The sequence below is a fragment of the Accipiter gentilis genome, chromosome 20 (assembly GCF_929443795.1).
Source record: "Accipiter gentilis chromosome 20, bAccGen1.1, whole genome shotgun sequence".
In the NCBI taxonomy this organism is placed as follows: Eukaryota; Metazoa; Chordata; class Aves; order Accipitriformes; family Accipitridae; genus Astur; species Astur gentilis.
In genome coordinates, this window is record NC_064899.1 from 1,106,943 (window position 1) to 1,129,509 (window position 22,567).

A 22,567-nucleotide genomic window follows, 5' to 3' on the forward strand; every position below is an offset into this window, starting at 1 on the left:
GATTTAATAGCAGCTGCTGAAGGCACGTTCGAGATGGGTTCAGTATTTTTTTAAAGTTCTGGGATCCTGCAGCACATTTAACCATAACTTACTAGCTATTAATATATTGAGAAGTATATTTAAAGGGATGCTGCAAGGCACTTAACCAGACAAGAGAGCCTTGCACACTCGGTGATTGCTCCATAGGCTTTTTCACTGTGTCAGTCCTTCAGAGCAATTAGTAACTTGCAGGATGACACCGAGCCCAGATTAACTGATTTAGAAGCGTAAAGTCCTATTGACTTTCAGCATGACTTAAGCACGCTCAGTATATCTCTCTATCGCTAATCTTTCTCAGCAGTTTCCATCGTAAGGGGTTGATCTCACCCGCAATTAGCAGAACAGGGAGCAAAGCAGAACTGGAGTCTGCACTGGCAGGAAGGTTTACGGCTGTCATCTCACCCCTTCCTCCTCCTCCGAATATTTCTGAAAGGCTGATGACTGGGCTGGACCGTAACTAAATGGCTCGGTGTCAGCAGGGAGCAGGTGAAGCTGTCCTCCCCCCGAGGGAGCTCAGGTAAATCTTAGAAAGCACCAGATGCTTCTCTGATGCATTTTTATTTCTGGTACTATGGCCATTACTTTTGGGTCGAGGTCAGAACAAAATCTCACGTTCCTTAGCCTTTCTGTCTGCACCTCGCTTATTTACCTGGGCAAGAATGAACTATGCAGAGGGTAAGAATGAATTTATATAGCTGTCCTAAAGATAAGCACCCAGGAAATGAAATCCAGTCCCTCACAGAGTGGTTAACAAGGAGGCTGAAAATTGCTCCAACCATTTTATTACTGGCTGCTCTCCTCTGCGCCCCTGCTGTGGGGTCTGCCAGGTTTGTACGCATGGGCCTGGAGCGAAGGCTCTTCACCCGTGTATTATTTATGTCTCCCCTTTCCTGATGAGGTCTCATGAATGTCAACCTAATAGATGTTTGTGTTTACCCACCAATTTAACTTTCTGCGACTTTCATTAGTATGCTTCCCTAATAAAAGTTTATTCCCTTTCTACAAATTTATAATCAGGTCTAATTTATGGATAAGCCTTCTTCTGCAATCATTTTTTACTCTCCCATGTCTTAAAGAAAAAAAAATAATCAATTACATCTACTGCTTGCAATGTTTTCCCTTCAGATTTATCTGGGAACTGACTAGCCCCTTACATTTCTTCTTAATTACTGGCAAACAGTAGTTCTGTAGCTGAGGAACTTTGTGATTCCTTGCAGGCTGTCATACATCTAAATACTTCATTCAAGGTCTACATCTTTATTCAAATTTGCTTTGCACTAAAAAGAAAAGTGAAACTTGTCTCTGAAGAAAGTTATTAGATACACTAGGACACCCCTTCTTGCTTCAGAAAGGCCCACCACACTTTAAACCAAATGATCTTTAAAAATATCTTCAGAGACAGCAGAAGAGGGAATAATTTTTATATAAAGCACAATTTCAAGTTCTGCCTTACAACTCCATGTATTTTAGTTTGGGGTATTGGCTATCCCATAAACAACAAGGGCCTCTGCATCAAACTTACATCTGCATAACTGTGTGTTTTACTGGTTCTAAGAGCTTCCTTCAAAAAAACATAACAGCGTACGAGCTGCAGAGCTAATTAAAAATACCACTTCTGAAAACCTTTAACTTATTTTAACTTTGAAAAACTCCAACAAAATTCAAGACGGCACTTAATTTAAGAATCAACAGCAAGGGATGAACAGCAAACCTGGCCCCGTTCTGTAGATCTTCTGGGCCCATTTAAGGAAGGTACCTCAGTTACTCCACTGTGGTAACTCAGTCGGATATCCGAAAGCTTGTGAGCAGAGCCGTTGGCTAGTACCACACCGCTCGCCTGCTTCAAAGAAGCCGAGGCAGCGTCTCCTGGAGGGAGGGATGCCCTTTTCAGGGAATGAGGACCCGAAGAGGTGCTGCTGCGTTCTAGCTTGCTTCACCTACTGCGTGCATCCCTGGGGAGGCTGGCACACGTTAGTACAACGGTCTCCTAAATCTTTGACCTAATGCATGAATATACACAGTTTTAACTTGGAACCATATAAATATATATAGCCATAGATAAATACACGCACAGATGTATGTTTTACTATAGTAATATACATATGTAATATGGATATTGCCATAGTAATCCTTCAGATCCGCACTTGAATAAATGCCAAAAGCTCCAAGTCTTCAACAATAAAATATGCAGCACTGTTATACATAATTAATACAATGAAAGATGTATGAAAGCTTATTTCTACGTTTACTTGTTGATACTGGAAAGAATGGAGTCTCTCATTCATTCTTCTTCTTCCTCTCTATTGTTTCTTACCTTGAATTCTTTCCTCCTACGCCAATTGCACTTTCTTTTCTTCATATGTTCTCCTATATCTTTCCCCTTTCTTTATTCCACAAAGCCTCTGCAAAGCTCAAAAGCCTTTGAATTTGGATGTCTGTTTTATGAGGGGCGAGAGGTGACAAACCAAGATTTTTTTTTTTTCCCCCAAATGTCTAAGATACAACAATGATTTATAACCCAAACTAGTTTCTTGAAGACCTATATTTTATTTGTAATCCTTTTCATAGAATCGTAAAACAACTTTCAATGAAGGAGAAGCTCAAGATTCCAAGAACGATCTTTATGGCCTACTTGAGTTACCATCTAGTTTGGTGATCACTTCTGAACCTTGTTTGCTGGAGGCTCTACACACAAAAGCTAGCACAGATTTAATGCCAGCAATCACTGTGATAAAAATGGTATTTTGAGTTTAAATAAAGACTAGGCCTGTTTTCTGATGTCTTGCCAGATTTCTTTTGACTTTTCCCTCTTATAAGTTTACTTATTGAAATGATATTTTTACAGTCAAAGTCTCACAACTGAAAAAAGACATAGCTATTAATACTGTTGGTGATAAAACGATTGACATCACACGGGAATCTTACCCAAATCCACTTATATTATAAAGGCAAATTTGAGCTGTAAGTTTATTAAAAAACCAAACCAAACACCAAACCCACCAACAGAAAAAAAGACAAAACAAACCAACTATTGCAAGATATAGCCTTGAAGATGAGTTATTTTATTTTCACATACTTCTCTCGTTTCATTCGACTCTTACCTGGACAAGGCAAAATGTTGCATTCCTGGTACTCTAGAGATGGGCCGAGGCAAGGCAGTCCCCCATACTTGGGCTCGGGGTTGCTGCAGACCCGCTTGCGATTCCGTATTCCTCTGCTGCAGTCACGACTGCACTGAGACCACGGAGACCAGGGTGACCAGGCACCATTGATGGTATGAGCAGAGTATCGTCCAGAACGCAAGAAATCCCCGGACAACCCTAATAAAACAAGGATTGAAAAAAACCATTACTGAATTAAAACAGCATCTCACTCCAAACCAACCTTTTCCTCTTCAAATTTACTCCTAGGCTTCTAATAGTAATACGGCCAGGAGGGCCTTGTCCTTTAGTCTCACAATCCAAACCCTAGTTTCATTTCAAGACTCTCTTCCATAATAGAAATTTCATAATCACTTGCACAGAACTACAGCAAGGACGGATCCGACTCTTTAGTTAAAGCTTTACGGCTGTGCTGACTGAACTAAAGTCAATTCATTCCACCTAGGGATGACAAAACCTCTCTCTCTGTTGCATGGGAATTATCAGAAAATCCCTAGATACATTGCGTAGGTATTACTGCCTCTGTTTTAGAGGAAACGGAGAGGACTGAGGCGCCTGCGCCCGCTCACCGCGCCGGCTCCCTGCTCCTAGGCTGGGCTCTGCTCACCCGAGCAGCCAGCCTGCCTCCGCTAGCGCCTGCTGTACCCGGAGGCACTCGGGCGTCCTAGAAAGCAAGGCACTGGGCTTACCCTAACCGCAGTCAGGTTTAGAATTTAGACCACGTACAGCAGTAATTCCACAAAGTCTAGTGAGACTGCCCTTTTCTGAAGAGCAATGTTTTGCCACTGTAAAAACCAGTTTATTTTCCGCTGAGTTGAAGCGTTCTAAACCACATACAAGCTGTGGAAGTCAGCCTTCTGGAGGCACACACGACAGAATACTCCCTAGTTAAAGTAACCACCTGGCAAGCGGAAAGCATCTTTTCTGAGTGAGTTTAGTACCGAGAAAAGGCATGAGATAAACCAGCGATGCAGAGTGAAGCCCACTATTTCTCAGTGTCTTGTTCACAGCATAAAACCAATACGCCTGGCTGTAGCCCCGGGTGAAGCTCTAATAATCTGCGGTTAATCCGAGTATCTTTGTCACTTTCAGGCTTGGTCCTGCATGGAAAAAGACTCCCTCAACTGTACTCAGCACATCACCGAACTCACTCTCGAGCTGTAGCACTACCTCGAAGCATCGCTACTAACCACCTCCAGCAACACTACTGGGATCTCCTCCCATGGCCAAAGCAGTTCACCTTCCCCAGTGCCAGCATCGCTGGGAACTCTACGATCGATGGGCCACAAACTGCTGCTTCTATCACAGGCGCTTATCTAAGTGGTTGTGACGAGAGAAGGTCCCGTGGACGGTACATCAAAGAGCAGAGGACGTGGCTGCCTGCCGATGCCAGAGCTTCAGCACTGCTAACGTACGTACGGGTGGGCGGTATCAGCAGTGGAGAAACGCAGGGGGTTGTGCGCAGCTCAGACTGCAGCGCCAACTTTTACCCTTTAGAAATTGTTTGATGCCCTACCCAGGAGCACAGGCACTGTGGGAGCATCAGATGGAGCTAAAGAAGCGGAAGACGCACTGAATCGCGTCCTGGGAACAGCAACAGATAATACTGGGAAAAGACCGCCCAACAGGAGTCCTGGCCTGAGCAGGACCAGTACTCTGCACAACCAGTACGGAGGAGCCCCTCATTCACGGTGCCCCGTATGGAAACAATGACGCCCTACTTCTACCCTCGGTTATGGCGCTTAATACTGCTTACGTTCTGCCCTGAGAAGCACATTTGCAATCATCCCAAAGTAGATGAGGCTTTGCATATTTTTGTTCAACACTTGATAACAACCGGCAATATTGGAATGATGCTGCAGCGACACAAAAATACTTGTAATAAGAAACTGCTGAAATTAATAAGAAAACAGCACAACAGCAATATAAAAATGACTAAAAATGGGTAAAACCTTTCAGTGATTATAGAGGGTAACTATTTCTCTCCCGCTGAGCCAGATTCTATTACACAGATATTAAAAGCAGCATTTCAAGAAACATGACTTACATTCAAATCCAAAAAGGGAGCAAGTACAGAGAAACAGTATGGGAATTATGAATACGGGTCCACTTTCCAGCTCACTAAGAGCCTTTTTTTCCCAATTTTATATCACTTTGGTTATGAAATGCCCAGCTCATGCACACAGTGAGCTGTGAGTCAAAAATAATATTATTTTCTTATACCAGAATTTCAAATTAAGTTTTAGTTATTAAATGAACAACAATGCAAACAATGGAAAAATTATTAATTGGACCAGATTGCCAGTCATGTTCTTCATAAAACACTGCAGTTTGCAACGCTTCATACCAATACTAGGATGTTCTGATGACATTTTTGCAGGACAGATGTAGCTTTTTTGGTCCTAAGGAAAATGTGTGACCTTATCTGCCATTATGATATTAGATTTCTTGTGATTTAAATTGGGGAGTGGGAAGAAGAATCTTCTAAGGCAAAGCTCTGAGGTACTTTGGCTCTGAAACAGAAGAATATTCTAAAGAATTTCTTCAGTGTGGAGTTTGGTCTGCAGCAAGTGTTCCCCTGTGTTTTCTTCTTTCCAAAGCATTAAAAAATTTATTACAAGGAGCAGTCTTTTCACAGTTTTACAGCAATTCATAGAGTGTTCACAGAGAGGCTCTTAGAATTTTCTCTTCAGGCAGAAACTGCACATTAAAAAATTAACATTATGACATTAATGACATTAAAAATAACAAGATCAGTTTACGTTCTGGAAATACGGTATAGTATACATTCCTTGAACAGCTGTCTACAATGAGGTGACTAGGTTGATGGATGAGGGGAGAACAGTGGATGTTACTTATCCCAGCTTTAGTGAGGGTTTTGACACTGTCTCCCATAACCTTCTGATAGACAAGTCAACAAAGTACGGGCTAGAGAAGTGGAGAGTGGGATGGGTTGAAAACTGGCTGAACAACCAGGCCCAGAGCGTTCTGATGAGTTATACAGAGTCCAGCCGCAGGAAAGTCACTGGCGATGTATGCCAGCTGACTTTCGCTGACTGGCTTTCTTATTCCATTATACTTAGCAAGCAGGTATAACAAAAAAAGAATGTCTAATTAAGTTACATAATTCTGAACTAAACCAAGATTTCACAATTTCTAAGTATTTTTTATAACTTTTGGGTCAAATTGGACTAGTTTTATGACTCCACAAGAAATTAATCCTGTTCGGAGACATGTTAACATGGAAGTCACCTGCCCCGACTAGTACAGGATTAAAAATCTGCCTTTGCAGAAGCCTGTAATGAAACTTTGATTGGCCTGATTCTTCTTGAAGACTGCAACATTGCCAGCCGAGTTCAATTAATTTGTCTTAAAAGAGAGGCTCTAATAAAGCACATATATTTGTAATAATTTTCTAGTCTAGCCTGTAGCTAAGGAATACAGCTCTAAATAAGAGAGAAGGAGCAGTGACACCTGATAAATTACATTACTTGACTGATTTATGCCTTATGTCCTCCTGTTCAAACCTAAGAGAGAAAATTCAATTATCCAAGCAGTCTAGGTTCATGACTTTGAGAAAGATGATCTGGAGCCAAAATTCAAGTATCCTGAATCATTTCTAAATGACAGCATGAAACACTGTTTAAAGTGCAGGAGATAACAAGGATAAGCAAAGATTGTTTTGGTGTTGTCACTTTCTGAAGGTATTCTGCAAGTATTCGACAATATCACTGAAGCATAAAACTTACATACCATCAGGCCTATTTACCTATGAAAACCTTATAAACCTTCAAAACTTAGTAAAATTTAAATGGTAAAATGCAATGCCAAACATTAATGCAATGCAAACATATTTTAAAAAGGCGAAACAATATGCAGACGGAGGATGTTATGTTACCACGAGAATTTTATTTCTTGTGTTCAAATATTTAATCCCAAAGTTCCAGTGAAGAGTTGTTATTTGTCAATCAAACTTGAATTTGTCATCAAATTCAGTTCTAACTTCCACAATTCATTTTGTTCTTACCTCAGAATACCACAGTTTAGCTTCAATAAGACAGTATAAGAGAGGACATCGCAACATGAACCCCTCCTGACTACAGGACATTACTAATTATCAGCACTTGTTTTATTCTGTACTAAATTCTGAATGCACTATAGATTTCCTGTGAGTAACACTAGGATTAATCCATCTCTTCACAAGATATCGTGGCCACTAAAAAAGTATTTCAGACAAAACTACATCCTGCCTTCAAAAACAACTATTGTTTTAAGTTTGGCATAGAGAAAGAGTGACAACTGGGAATCTAAGTTCAGGTTTCCAGGTGCCTTTTTCTGCTTTAAGGAATTCGTGACCTTTTTTCAGATTCTATAGGCTAATATTTTCAGGCAAATAAAAGACTCTTTCAGTCTGTCTGACTGAAATTGGAAGGGTTGTCATTGTTTAATTGTTTTCTGAAGGTATTTTGGGAGCTAACCTTGTCTAACTTTAGCTGTGTCAAATTCAAGTGTCTTGCCCAAGACTATCATTGCCGTTTCCTTTGTATACCCCATGGAAAAAGAGCGGTACCTCCAGAGGGTGATCTGTGCCCATTCTATCAGATGCTTATCTTTAGAGGGATGCCTCGTTCCTCAGGCGTGCGCGCTGTCTTTGCAGACTACAACGGAGTCTAGAGTTAGGTGAGAGAAATGCAAACTGGAAAAATCAGGTAACTTCATACCTTGTGAAATTTTTATCCCTGGATTAAACACTTACGTTTTCAGAACAATTCATAGTGCTTATATATCAGATACTCCTACAGACAGTCAGTTAGTATGTTTAACGTAGATATTTAATATGTTTTGTGTCATAAGCACACATTAAAGCCTATGGTGATGTAATTTCTAGACTTTTAATGCTGGACTGTACAGACATTTGCATTAAGATGTGCAACAATGTACACAATCTCTCTGAGTGTGTATTTGAAATAGCTGCCTCTTTCCTGTCCGAGCACTATATGAAAACCTAGAGGCAGAGAACAAAATGTACTTTTCCTTCCTCTTAATCAAACTTCAAGTCAGGAAAGCACGAATACAGCGTGCAAATGCTACTGCTTGGTTGACTGAGATAGAAATCTTACCACACTCAGGAGGAGCCTAGTGGGTTTCTGGCAAGAAGCTCTACCTCTAAGCTCAGACTGCAAAGAAAGTTTGCTTTGCTAGCGCCTGACAGTGAAACATGATTCTGTTTAACATGGCATGACTATAGCTGCACAGTGGGAGATTATAGGCAATGAGAAAATTTCTAACAAATGGCTCTCTTCTGCAAAGAACAGAGAACTGATCTTTGCAGAACACATCTTTGGTAATGAGGTACGCCAAGCATGCTGTACCAGTATTAATCTTCCTATAAAAGCCAGCAAATTGCTACAGTTCAACATGGAGATAATGAAAAGAATGTTTCACAGTATCCAGGCTCTGGTCAGGTGGAAGTAAGTTCTGATGTTTCCTTGCTATCTAGCCAGAAATTGTGAAGGTGTCTGCCAAAATTCACCGTTTCCCATTCCCATGAGAGTCTTCTGTTTGAAAAGCTACAGCTACACTACATGACTCTCATTCACTTATTTTCTTCCCATGAAATCAAGGACCAGTAGAGCGGTGGTGTGTGGACCCAAATCCAGACCTGGGAGCAGGGAAATGCTCCTGAATCTGCAGTTTAGAGGCAGTCAGTAAGTTGCATCACATCAGCAAATCAAGGCAGAGCCCTCCCCACCGAAACGTTCCACTCCACCCTGTTCTGACATCCATAAGCAGAAAATGCCTAAGCAAACAGGCTCAAAAGGTAAAGGAGATGTAACAGTAACTCTTTTCACCGGAAGCATATTGATTAATTTAGCCACTTGGAAGACTGATTGGGTTTGATCTTGCATTGCACGATAATTAAAAACTCGCTGGCCAAAAAGAGTCAAAGAATGAGCATGAATTAATGCCAAAGCTCTGAGGGCACTTGCTAGGAAGAATGGACAGATGTATAATAGTTTCTGCCCTGTTGACTGCTCAATATAAAGTATTTAAATATTCAGTAGTTTTGGGCTTAGTCAGCAAAAATCCTTCTCCCAGATGAACATTTCAATTACTCTGCAACAGGGTCACTCCCATACATGGGTCCAATGATTAATTATTTCCAAACGAAGCAAAGCAGCAGCTTCAGCAAGATGCAACAAATGAGCTACAACACCAGGAAACTCAGGAATCTGATGTTCAGAAGTGAAAGAAAAATCTTCAAGCTAATCAGGCAAAGAACGTGCCTGGACCCACACCCTCGCCTCTTGCGCTCTGCCCGAACGCCTTATTAAACAAAACGTAGGCACTGCTACTTCCAACTATATTGTGTAAGAAAGAGCTAGCTTATGCATCCAACTCCAGGAGAGGACTTATGATCATGACTTCAGAGCTGAGAAGGGTGTCTCCATGCTTAATTTTCTTGCGGCAGTGCGATCTAGGACAGACTGGCTTTGCACTGGTTTGTCCCACTACCTGCTCTCTAAGTAGTGCATTGGCTGCCGTACACGCCGTTCTTAAGTGCTGTCATCTCAGCTGTCAGACAAGAACATACCTAGAGCCTTCTGTAGATCTAGATCTGCTTCTAGTTGTTGTGATAACTCTCCCAATTCTGTACTATCTGGTGGGAAAAACATCCTCTTTTTCATTAAAAGTCATGAAATTTTAAAAAGGTGTCATGAATGTCTAAGTGCTGGAAGACAGCAAAAAGCAGCACTGCCACCTAAAAGTCTTATTCAGAACAAGGAAAGTAGATCATACATCAATCCCAGCAGAGCAAAATCTTTGCTAAATGCTAGTTTGAAACTTAATTTGGATGAAACCAGGAGAATAGCAGAAATGCTTTTTACAAGAGTTGCTCCATGCCAAAATCTGCCTTGCTGTCCAGACCTAAACAATAAATGTTGGAGACTGTAGATTATCTGAAATGGGAATGACAGAGAGTGTGAAACTCCAATCTGGAGCACCATGGGCTTCGTTTTACTATTTCACACAGTTCACTACTATGTATTTCTTTAAATATTACTAATGTCCTGCCTCCTCCAAAGAGGCACAGATGTCAAGCGAATCAATAAACGTTTTGCACAGGGTGAAGCACATGGAGGAAGCCTCCAGCACCTTCTCACAGAAGCCACCCCTGCAGCATCCCCCCAGCTGCCCAAACCTTGCCACGCAAACCCAACACAGGCAGGAACTGCTTAACACTGATTTTCGCAATAGTTGGTCTGTCCGAAAAAAATACTGAGAATTAGAAAGCCCAAGAACTCATTCTGTCTTTGTGGCCTTAGATAAGCCAAATGCCTTCAGTTATACATTTTTTCAGCTCACCTGGGTATTGTGAAGATACAAAAGGCTATGTAAGTGGAAAGCAGATTTATAAATATTTAAACACAAAAATTAAAAAACAGTATTCCCTTAGATTATATAACTAAAATATAATACTTAAAAAGAAACACTGATATATCATTAAAACTGGATAATTAATGAAACGTATTAATAAAACTAGAGTGACTGTCAGAAGTTCTCCTAGGTTTTATTTTTCATATATGTACACATAACATTTATTCAAAACTATCTATTACTGATAGGGAAAGAACGAAGTTCTGGAATAAAATAATTCCAATTTAAAGTGATCTAACATTGAAAAGATTTTGAAGGAGTTCAGTTTTCCATCTCAGAAATAAACAGAACTTTAAATTTCTAGCAATAGCATAACATAAACTTCTACAATAGAAATTATCCAGTTAATAAACTCCTTATTTAGTCAAATACCTGCATGAATCTTGGAGCTCCTACTTTAGAATTACTGAGCAAAAAGTTCTTCTCAGCATCAATACTACATATTCTAGCAAAATCTTTATCAAATATATTAATGTTGCACAAACTCTCCCGCAGTAAAAACCCGAGAGAATACAAGGAGGTGACGGAATCCTCCAAGCACTGGGCTGCCACGTCATGGCTCACAGGTTATGGTAAAGAATATTAAAATAACCTGGCAAATCTCACAATCAGTGGTAAAAGACACTTGATTAGTCTGAATGATGAAGCCAGGTCCAGAAAAAATACAAGCTAGATTCCCCATTGTGATCCCTATGTCCTCCTTCTCTTTACCAGTTCTGTTACGCAAAACACCAGCGAGCAAAAACTTCCACTCTGTGCGGAAAGGGAACTGCAGACACCTGGCTCGCAGGAGGCGTCGTGCAGCCACTCGAGCTTTGCTTACCATCTGTCGAGCACCCGCTGGTGCCGTCGCTGGAACAGTAACGCATTTCAATCCTTTGCCTTCCCACCTCTAGCAAATTTGGGTCAGGCAACCGCGCTTTGCAGGTGTATCGGAAACGTTGCTCGTAGTGGCCACCGTTGTCTGAAATATTGACTGGGGTCCAAGGTGTCCAAGGGGTTGTCTTTTTTAACTCTGGACACGTGTTGGTGTTACAAGGCTGATATTCCTGGAAGAAAATGCCACAGTGAATATAATCATTAAATATGTCTTAATCCCGCCCCAAACCCCTCAAAACAGACAAAAAGCCAACTAATAAAAAAAGCCTTTGATATTTTCTCCAGCATTTCCAATAGCAGTGATCATCAATAAACTTTTAATTCTAATCTCAAACCAAAAGTGGTTGTTTCCTGCTTCTAGGCAAGCACAGTATCACACTGCTAAAAGCAACAATATACCCGTACAAATTAGGTCTATTACATCCATAAAAACAGTAAGCTGAACACTGTAAGTACCATGATAAAGCACATCTTTAGAAATGACTAGCCCCAAATAAGGTGTAGCTAAATACGTTAAAGCTTTTAATTAAGAGGAATTCTGATAAACTGCAAGTACAAGACACAAACCAGCAAGTAATTCCTTGGTAAAATCTAGTGGCATATGAATAAGCGAACCACTGTCCATTTTGTATATTGCTTATGTATTACATGGGCACAACGGACAAAAAATGTTTTCTATTACAGATTCTGGCTCCCTGAGGTGCATGCTACCCATAGCTCCAGCATTGTGAAACCTATCATTAGAAGCAAATTCCCTGTGGACTGATATGCACCAAAGGAAACAGACCACACCTAAGAAACAAATGCAGAATTGCCAATATTCTCAAGCTCCACAAAATACGTCTTCTGACAAATATCATCAAGATCTGCAGGTCCTGCCAATTCATTTCCCTGAGCACAATATGCTTCATCTGATGCAAGTGCCTTGTAAACTATATGGATGAAATTAAACAACCATTAAATATCAGAATGAATTGACACTAACAAATTATTAAAGGCAAAAAGAAATAGGCATCAGTGGGACGATTTTTAAAAGATCTCTCAACCTCTGACCCCTTAGAGACATACTCCAGGAGGTACCTTCTGAAAAGGAGCCTAAGGTTTGTAAGTCCAAAAACTGTGTGATAAAATTATTATTTCTATTGTGTCCATGGTAAAATGTTTTTTAACATGGACACAATAGAAATAATGATTTCATCACGCAGTACAACCTCCTTCTTCTATAACCCCTACCCCAGCTGATACCACCAAGTTCCAACAAGCAACAGATTACCTGCTCCTCTCTTTCCCATGGTGGTAACAACCTTTTTCTCTCACACTTTCCTCAGTCCACTACCTCTTCTCTCAGATGGTCCAACTTATTAACACATCCAATTCGACTGAGAGCAATTGCTCTCAACCTGTATTTTGGTTTAAAGGCTCTGTTGCTATTTCAGAGCTAGAAGAAGCTTCTTTATCTGAAAGCTTTTCTAATTTTTCCATCTATTAGCGTTGGAAAACAAATTATTCCCCAGAAAGTGCTGCCCAACTAACACAGCAAGACACCGGAGAACCCAGCGCTACATTCGAGACTCTCGTGTTCTGAGGCCAGGTTGCGTAGTTCTGTGGTACTTCAGGCCAGAAAGAGTTTTTAGCCCAAAGACTTCTGCTGGACTACTCCTGTTCACTGCTCGAGGCTGTGCCGAGTCCCTGCCCACCGTAAGACCTGGTGACCACATCAGTTATACTTGGGGACCATCTGTGGAAGAGGATCCTTTCAGAGCACAGAGGACTGGATCAACCTTCCTGGGATCGGAGTTTCAGCCTCGACTGGTTTCTGGATCAGAAGACAGCAAAGAACGAGCAAACTATCAGGTCCTGTGTCCAGCAGGGGAAGTAATGTCTTCATGATTCCTCTAGGCAACTGTTTAAATTGTATGTGCTTTAGACTGAGGACAGAACATGTACGACTGTTGTCCTCACAGTACATGAACTCTGAGAAAGAAATCACAAAATTAACAGATCACGGCCAGAACCGCCGTGCTTGCTATCCCAACGGGCTGTTCACCTCCAACGCGCAGTCCCCTCCAGCCGCTGGATTACAGCGCATCTTTTAGCAAGAGCACTCCGTCTTTCCCGCGCTTTTTTTTTTTAAAGATGTCTAGCACTGATGAGTCTATCACCTCCCCGCATCAGCTGTTCCACTATTTAGTAATCCTCAAAGCTAACAAAGTGCAAGTTAATTCAAGGCTGCATTTTTCCCCTTAATTTAATTTTCCAGTCACTGAATTTTGTGGTGCCTTTATCAACGATACTGAAACTGTTCCTTGTCCCATACCTACAAACAAATTTTTCATGCCCAAATATCCATACATAATGACAAACCAAGGCAAACATCTTAAAGCAACATAGGATTTAAAACCTGACCTCCAGGTCCAGTGCATCCCTATATCTTCCTTTTGTCCTATTTCCTTATTTTCCCTAAGACGGGACACCAAAATTCGACTTGGCATTCTAGAAGCAGTCTTATCAATACAGCATGCAGAGGCAATCGTGACCCCATTCCACCCGACAGTCTGACTTTAATACACACATTATTGCATCAGTGCTTTTTCCTTCCCCAACATTGCACAAAGAGCTTAAGTAGACCCAATTATCTTTGATAACCTGTCCTTCTCTAAATCACAGCTTTACAACTACATACAGTTTCCTATCCCGCCGAAGAGGCTGGTGTTTGGCGATATTAAAATCTGTTTTATTAGCTTCTGCAATTATCTAGCATATTATTTACTACCTCAACAATGTCTGTCACGGTCAAGCTTTACTGAAGATGTCTTATATCATTGTCTAGACGGTTGATAAAAATGTTAAGTGCTATTGACTCAAGAACTGATTGCAGTCAGACCCTGCTAGACACATCCCAGTCATTTATATCTGTCCATTAACACCACATTTTTCAATTTGTCAGTGAGCCAGCTTTTAATCCATTTAACATTTGCCATGTATTTCAGTTTTTCAAATCAAAGTACTTTCTGTTGCAAAGGCAAATGTCTTGGAAAAATTCAGTGACAGTCTGGGAGATGTGCTGTATCACTTTCAAACATCTTGAAACACAAGCTCTTTTCCAGTAGCACGTAAGCAGGAATAATTCAATCAGTATAGTAGCTACTACGAAGTTTGTTTCAAAACAGTCACAATGGCCTAAAAGTTTCAGTTCCTCATTTGCTGTTGATTTTTGTATTGATATTTTTCAATCAAAAATAAAAGCTGCTAGAAAGGCGAGGTCTTTCTTTACCGGATATAGCCTAGACAGGCGAGGGTCATACATAGCAGAATGTGTGAGATACGCAGTGAACCCTTTGTCAGATAAAAATAGGCAACAAAGGAAGAAGTTAATTTAGTGTACTGAATGCTGCTTTGCTAACACATGTCTGAAATGAACACGTCAGCTTGCTTGTTTCTAGAAAGACAGATACCAGTCATCAGTGCGCTTCAGGATGCGTAGTCCCTTCATACACCCTCTGTGAAGGTGTCCTCATATATCGTTACATGAGCCAGAAAAGAAAGGTGTTCCTTAAGAGTATCTCTAGAGACCATTTGTTAGTTTTTCCTTTCTTCTTGCTTGGTGCACAGCTTACAAGACACTTTGTCTGCTGTCATGCCTGTCTATTCAACCACTGGATAATACCCATGAAAGGCTCAGAATGGCAGGGGAAACAAAAGTACATGGAGATTACCCAGAAAATGTTAACAGCAGTAAATAAACTCTCTTTGAGAAGATCCAGAGGAATATCCTACCAATGGCTGACTCCGTGAAGTCCTGGCGCTAATAACGACCCGGCAGAGCCCGCTGGCTTCTCTCACAAAGAGCGAGTGCCGCGCTGCTCTACCGAATACCGCGTCTGCCACAGAGGAATCGAAAACGGCAGCGGGCTTGATGGAAGAAGCATTGACGTGATCTGATGCTACAAAACTCCAGTATATGCAGAACCATGACCTCGCTCTGAACAGTCTCAGATTTGGACGAAAGTAAAGGAGGGGAGAGAAAAGGCACGATTGAGACGGCACACGGGTGCCTTTGGTGCTGCTAGCACGAAGACGTAGTCTGACTGGAAGGATTTGTCAGGGACTGGGAATATGGAAACTGCTATCTCTGCTTGGATTACCCTCCTCTTCTCACCTTGTCCGAGGCTTGAACAATTTACTCAAGCGGGATTTCAGGAATATGGCCCTCTCCAAAGCAGTTTGACCAGCCCGAGTAATGGATACAATAACAAGGTAACTAATAGCGGAATAAAAGCCTCAGGTGGAACACGGAGGTCTCACGTCAGCACAGGAGCGGTAAGAGAGAACGAGGAGAGCAGTGGAGCGTTCTGCTTCAACAGGGCCGTTGGGAGGACCCGAGCGAGTGCTGCCAAGCTCCGTCTCCCCCGTGTCCCCGGCCGACCGCAGGAAGAGACGGGGTCGGGCTCCCCTGGCACCCACAGGGGAAAACTGCCTCTGATGGGTTTCAATTAAGCACCCGAGCTCTCAGGGTACACTCTTGGACTCAGAGCAACAATTATCTGAGACCATTTGCAGACTCCAAAAGTATCATTGCAATAATTCAAATTTAACCACGTTCTCAAAGTTCTCTTTGCAAGCTGTCCTAAAACTTGTGGCCTAATTCACCATGTTGTGGCTTTTAGTTTAGAGTGGACTTAGTCAGCTGAGATTGTTAAATTTGTGCCTGGCTATGCCTGGCAAAGATGCAACAAGACCTTTAAAGACTACATTTCAGGGGCAGTTCAACAGTGAGTTGGCAATTTTACACCAAATACACAAATAAATATGTACATCACAAAATACACGCCTATGAAAATGATAATTTTAAATAACATTTATCACAAAGCATACTGGTGGTAATATGAGAAAAGACATCATAAAATTAAAAACACAATTTGGATTGATGGAGCATAAACATTGATTATGCCATTAACCAGCTACCTTGCTTCTGTCTTCAAATAATATTTCCTAATATTTGTGTATAATGAAAAAAAGAATATTAATGTCATGTTTTGTACCAAGATTTATTTAGAATTATTTGGTCGTATTATTTTAGAAAAGGACAACTAAAACGTTATTTCCAAACCATCTCATTTCAAACTGGAGGAGACTCTCACTAAACAATGTAGAACAAAATTCTACTGTTTTCTCATGGAGGACATGGAACAGACTAATTTTTTTTTTTGCCTTTGCATAGCCACTTTAGTCAAATTCCTGAAAATTTTGAGAATCTCTGAGACTTTTACTCCTAGTTTAATTTTTATTTTAATTAACCAAACAGCATGATAGTCTGATACTTCTTTAGGAAACTAGGCTGAAATCTTATCTCCATTTGAACTACAATTTTTTATAAAAAACAGAATTGAGATAGAGAGTTCTATTCCCATTTATATTACATGTTTATATTATGGAGGAATTTCTCCTAACACTCTTATTTCTTTGATGTCTATAGCATGTCTATGTTGAACGCACTTCTTTTGTTCTTATCTCTGTTTTTCTCTCTCATCTGTTAGTGCGAGAGGCTATCTTCACAAGGCAGCTAAATCAACTTTAACAGTCCATTAAAATATTTTCAGCACAACAGTTATCTTTTATCATTTGTTTTTCATATATTGTATTAGTTCTTGAATATTTTTGGAACCACCAAACAGTCCATTGATTAAAAAATACTTACAAATTTTTGCTTTGTGTTCCACTGTGCTAAACTTCAGTTTGGCCCAAAATATAAGTTTAATTTTTCAGCTATTAAGACACCAATAGAAAAGAATGTCGCTGATTCATAAATTGAATGGTGTAGTATGTCACCTGGGACAAGACAGGGCTGTAAGATAAAAGAACGTGAGTCTCTCAAGCTTTGAGCTTGTCACAGCAATATGTAGTTAAAGGAAAGGATAGCTCTCACAGGCAATCAAAACAAAGGCCAAAATAAATGTAACAGTGTTCTAAAACTCGAGAGAAAAACAGTTCCCATTTATAGAGGGCCTTGTTTACACATCAAAAGTTTCCTGAAGGACTAATATACCCTCTCCCTCTCCAAGAACCAAAAGATAGATAACATTTATCTTGCGGGGTTGAAAAACACATTCAGGAAAATTGCTAACTGAACTTGAAAAAATAAATGGTTCGTTTATTTTCATTACAGAAATGTAAAGTCTTCTCCATTTAGAAAAGCATTTTCAAACTAAACAAACAAAAGAGAAGAAAGTCCCTGACGTATTTCTATTTATTTCCACAGTTTAAAAAGCCAGGTTCTTCAACAAAATACCATTAGCTATACCTTTACTTTATTATAATTTTTCTATTGCAATACTATTTCAAAAGCATGACCTGAAAGAACACCCAAACCCCATTAAATCTAAGTCATTAAGCAAAACAGCTTCTACATTGTAAATGTCACAGCTATATTTAAAAAACAAAACCCCCAAATATTTTTAAAATCCCCATTGTATTTTAATGATGCAAGGGCACCTCTATATTCTACTCTATAGGCGGTATTTTAGCTTCAGCTGACACCAGTGGGAGTAGTTCTACTGATTCCAGTGGAAGCAGGACTTTGCTGAGCGCAGGGGCAATCCTGTAGTGCTGTCAAGTAAGGGCAAGTAGGTTGTGCTCAAAACAGGGTTTTAAAAATATTGGGATGGCTCATGGAGGAAAATCATCTCACCCTACGCAAAAGGAACAGGTTTCTTCTGAAGTGAACAGATTTCTTTTTTGGCTCCAAATACTGACCGAGCGCAACCTTTTGTTTCAATTGTGTATATTTTAAACAAAAGAACTGGAAAAACTTCCGCTGATGTAAAGGGCAACTTAAAAGGAATTAAAGGCTCGATTTGGAACCATCTTACCTGGAGGAGCTCAGGGCCTGTTGGGCAGGTCATGAGAATGGCACAGCTCGGCACTCACATCTTCCCTATATTCAACATCATTCATTTTATTTAGACAAGGGAAGTTCCTACTTTCATCATCTCTTCATAATCCCCTCAAATTCTGGACTGAAGCAAGCCACCACTCTCCTCTTACTTTTTCTCTACCAGCCATCTGCGTAACTCCGTGCTCAAAAGCCACATTTTATGTCCAACTAGTCAAACTTTTGTGAAGGAAATTGTTACAAAAAACTAAATCACTTAATCGTGAGCAGCTTAACTGAGTACCTCAAAGGGACAGGGTTAGCAGGAGCACCTTCAGCTCCCCCTCAGCAAGCAGAAGGGCCTGGCTGCATCAAGGAAGTGCAGTTTTTATTCTTAAGTACTGCTTCTTGAATGCTCACGGTCACATCAGCACCTGAGACCCATTTAGAGGGATAAACATTTATTTCATATGCATGACAACTCCTAATAGTGCAAGAGTTCATTTTAAAGCATGATATTTGGAATTAACTGCATTCAAAATGAAACTAGAAATGTCTAAGGAAGAAAAAGCTTCTTTATTCTGAGAGAGATTTTAAAAATTATAGAAAGGGGCATAGTAATTCATTTGGATTCTTCCAAACCTAATCCATTTATGGACCTGCAATACAATTACCCACCGTACTCAAATGCACCCAGCAAATGAAATTGCCACGTGATACAAAACCGGACAAATTTGTCAAGATTTGTAAATTGGTTTTCTTTCTTTCTTCTTTTTTTTTTTTTTTTTTAAATAACTGAATACGTCAAGAACTGATGTCTATTTTTGCACACCGCTCGTAGAGAAACGCTAAGTAGTAAACCCACGGCAAATCCCCAGCAGCGCGTCTGCCTGCTGACAGTTCACTGAGTACCCATCCTTCAAGCGTCCCCGGTGCGGTCCCAGTGCCCCCCAGAGGAGCCCACTCCCACAGCCGGGTACAGAGCCCCTGCTAACGCGGCGCCCGCGCTTCCAGCCGCCCGGTCAGACTGGGAGGTCCCTGCGGGAGAAGCCGTTCTGGACCGCCTCTCTGCGGGCCTTGGCACGGTGGGACGCTGGCTGGTCACCAAGGCTTTCAGGCAGGAGGACAGCGCCGATGCTCGAAGCGGAGGGCCGCGGAGGCTGTTCTCCTGCTGCGCGAGGCAGCGGGTCTGCCGCGGGACGGTTTTAAACCCCTTCGCAAGATGCGAGGCAAGACCAGGGGATTGCGACCATGCCGTCCGTCCGTCCTGCCCAGGCTGCTCAGGCAGGCGTGGGTCCCCAGCTACAGTCACTAGGGGAACCCGAACTCTAAAACCGGCAAAAAACCCCCGTTCTCAGTGCTTATATGTTCTTAATATTGGAAAACATCTCAAAAACAGTCAAAGAACTGACTAGTGGAATTTACTGTCGGTTTTCAAACTAAGAACAAAATATACTTAAAATGTAACGTGCTGCAGTGAAATGGATTTGAATTTTGGTTACAGACGTCTCTCCTGGCACTCGCCCAGCACGCCCAATAACTATTGAGAATTCAGTGTCCTGAATAGGCTGAAACTGGAGGCGGCATGTTTGTTTTTACTGGACCCTCAGCTCACTTCAGGGAAGTGTTTCACGTCCCCAAGGGAAATTAAATATTCTGTCTGGTCACCCAGTTCCTTTCTGAATATGGATTTCCTTGGAAGTCTAGGCTTCTCTTACTAAGTTAACCACAGATTTTCTTTTGATGAACAATTCCCTCTACATTTTGCCCACAACGATACAAGCCTCCTGTAAATTACCCTGTTCCTTTCACTCTCAGGGCACTGAAGATATCGAATGCATTGTTAACAGTTAGGAAACAAGCAATGCCTCTAAAAACGCATGGCCCAAACAGAAAATTCTTCCTCTCCTTCGTCCTTCCCTTTTACTCCACACATGGTCTATGAAACATCTCCCAAAATGGACGAGCTGTGCAATGTGCTCTGAAGGATCACATATTCAGCTACACGCAAGAACACGGCAAACGGGTCTCCCCTGACTTTGGGGGCGGGGGGGGGGGTTAGGTCACAAATTTTACTTTCATGATTTTTATCACATTCATGTGATTATGTGCTTTTCTGCATTTGTGTACACCCCACTGATTCGAAGTGTCGCACTTAAGCAGTTTTGTCAGTCATGTAATTGTTAGGGACTTGCCACTGGTTAGGAGTCAAAGATACTTAATTGCCAGTCCTAAACATTGATAAATAATAGTCCTGGCCCTCAAGATCATTATATTGGCTTAAAAGAACCCTGGACAGGGGGAGGGGGTGGATCTCGGGAAGGAAGCTGGTCAGTTGTTTATGCACTATCATTACTAAGAGCGCGTCACATCCTTCTACTGAAAATCCCTGGTTCGCAGGTAAGCTGCTGTTTAGGATACAGGCGTTCAGGGCTTATTTGCTCCAGTTCATAGTCAGGAATCTTACTGCAAATCCCCCCTTCTCTGTGGTTTCGTATGCGGCATTACGAGCTGGCACAGCATAAATGTGCCTCCTGTGGGAACCTGCAGACGGGGCGGTGGGAAGCTGGGGCATCACCGCTGGAACCCGTTAAAGCTGATAAACCCAGAGGTCCCTGTCGAAGGACTAAGGATTCAGTTATTTTTGCCCTGAGTGTTGTCATTTAGACAGCTGCAAAGCCTGCGCGAAGGAAGTCTGTGGTATTACTGAGCTGATGAAAACAGAACACACAGGACCGTAAATAATCAAGGCCGTAAGGCTGCAGGGATTGTCCGCCTATAAATGGCTGCAAGGATTTACCAAAACTGACTCAAAAGTGATTTCAGTTAAGCAGGTGCTATATTGCCACGTCGTGAAGGCCCCAACTGCAGTAGGAAAGACACGACCTCCACATCTGAGCAGCAACGGGACAAGCAGATCGTGAAATATAAATACAGCTAAAGGTAAATGATCTTTTACTTGAACATGAATCAAAATTAATCTTTTCAGCATTTAAATCGGCATTTAAAATCAGTGTGTAAACATCAGCTTTGAAATCTACATTTATACATTTAATTATAAAGAGAGGAAATTCAACTTTACCTTTAAAATTAAGAATGTACTAGGTGCAATTTGAAAAGACCATGGAAAGAAACGTAGCTTCCCACAAGCTGTGATTTTGCTTACCTGATCTCTCAGTACTTCAGAAGTGGGGAAAGGGGGTTGTTCAAAATAATTCCATTTTGAGGGGTATGATCAGCTGATTGGAAACAAGTGAGTTGCTGCAGCTTAGTGAGTTCCCGCTCAGCTGGGCCATGCTAACGACCTGTGCATGTAGCTTTATTCATTACAAATGCAAATGCAAGTGCAAAAGAAGGCGGATTAAGTCAGCCAGATAAGGGGTGATTTATTTTGCTGTAATAACTCAATTCTTTGCAATTAGCTTCACATACTCTTACTGAGAAGCTTAAAGTTTTTCACGTAGGCCCTGTAATTCCTGACAAAAATCTTTTAAATTGCTGAAATAGTTATTATTAACTTAAAATGTATTTTTTTTTAAATTGCTGGAAATCAGGGCTATCCAAGTATTTATTAACTGAGAATAAGAATGTTAGAAGATAATCCAATAGTCAAAAAGGCATGAAAAGGCTGTCAACACATCAATTTTAAAGACTACTTCTTTGTAATGATGGCAAATCTGTTCTCCCACATAAAATACCTTCATTTCTATTCTGCAGCGTAGGTTTTCCTTCCTGTAGGCTCCTAGAAAGACAAGGAAAGCTATATTCTTATTGTAAAAGGAGATCCTCAACAACAAATTTTTAAACACCAAAAGTGGAAGCAAATCTCGGATTTCAATTTTCACAGGCAACACTAGAGTTCCTTGGCTACTTTGTGACCCAGAAAGAATTTGATCCTCAGATTCCTGACTCTTAGATTCACCCATTGCCAGCTATAATGTTGTGAGTGTTCTTTTTCCCAAACTTAGCAATGGGAGAAATCTGCAAACAAGTGTCAGTTGGGTTTGTCTGCCACCATATATCACTAACTCCACAGGTTGCTAAAACAATGTGTTACTGCGAAACGAGAAGAGGAGAAGTAAAAGCTGCAGAGCCCGTAATCATGGGCTTGAGGATAAGGAGCTGGGTGGTACTCCTACGGAGAGAAACGGCTGCTTTCGTTCACAAGGCAGTTTCA

General features: G+C 41.1%; 1 protein-coding gene across 3 annotated transcripts in view; it reads right to left on the bottom strand.

The window, feature by feature from the left end:
- The window catches only part of SEMA5A (semaphorin 5A), a 327,513-nt gene that overhangs the window by 23,883 nt on the left and 281,063 nt on the right, over positions 1 to 22,567 (bottom strand). For all 3 annotated transcript variants that reach the window (XM_049823923.1, XM_049823924.1, XM_049823926.1), the window contains exons 17-18: positions 11,464 to 11,689; positions 3,141 to 3,359 (exon numbers count right to left, since the gene is read on the bottom strand). In XM_049823923.1, coding sequence (XP_049679880.1) covers positions 3,141 to 3,359; positions 11,464 to 11,689 — 445 coding nt within the window. The remainder of the gene's footprint in view (positions 1 to 3,140; positions 3,360 to 11,463; positions 11,690 to 22,567) is intronic.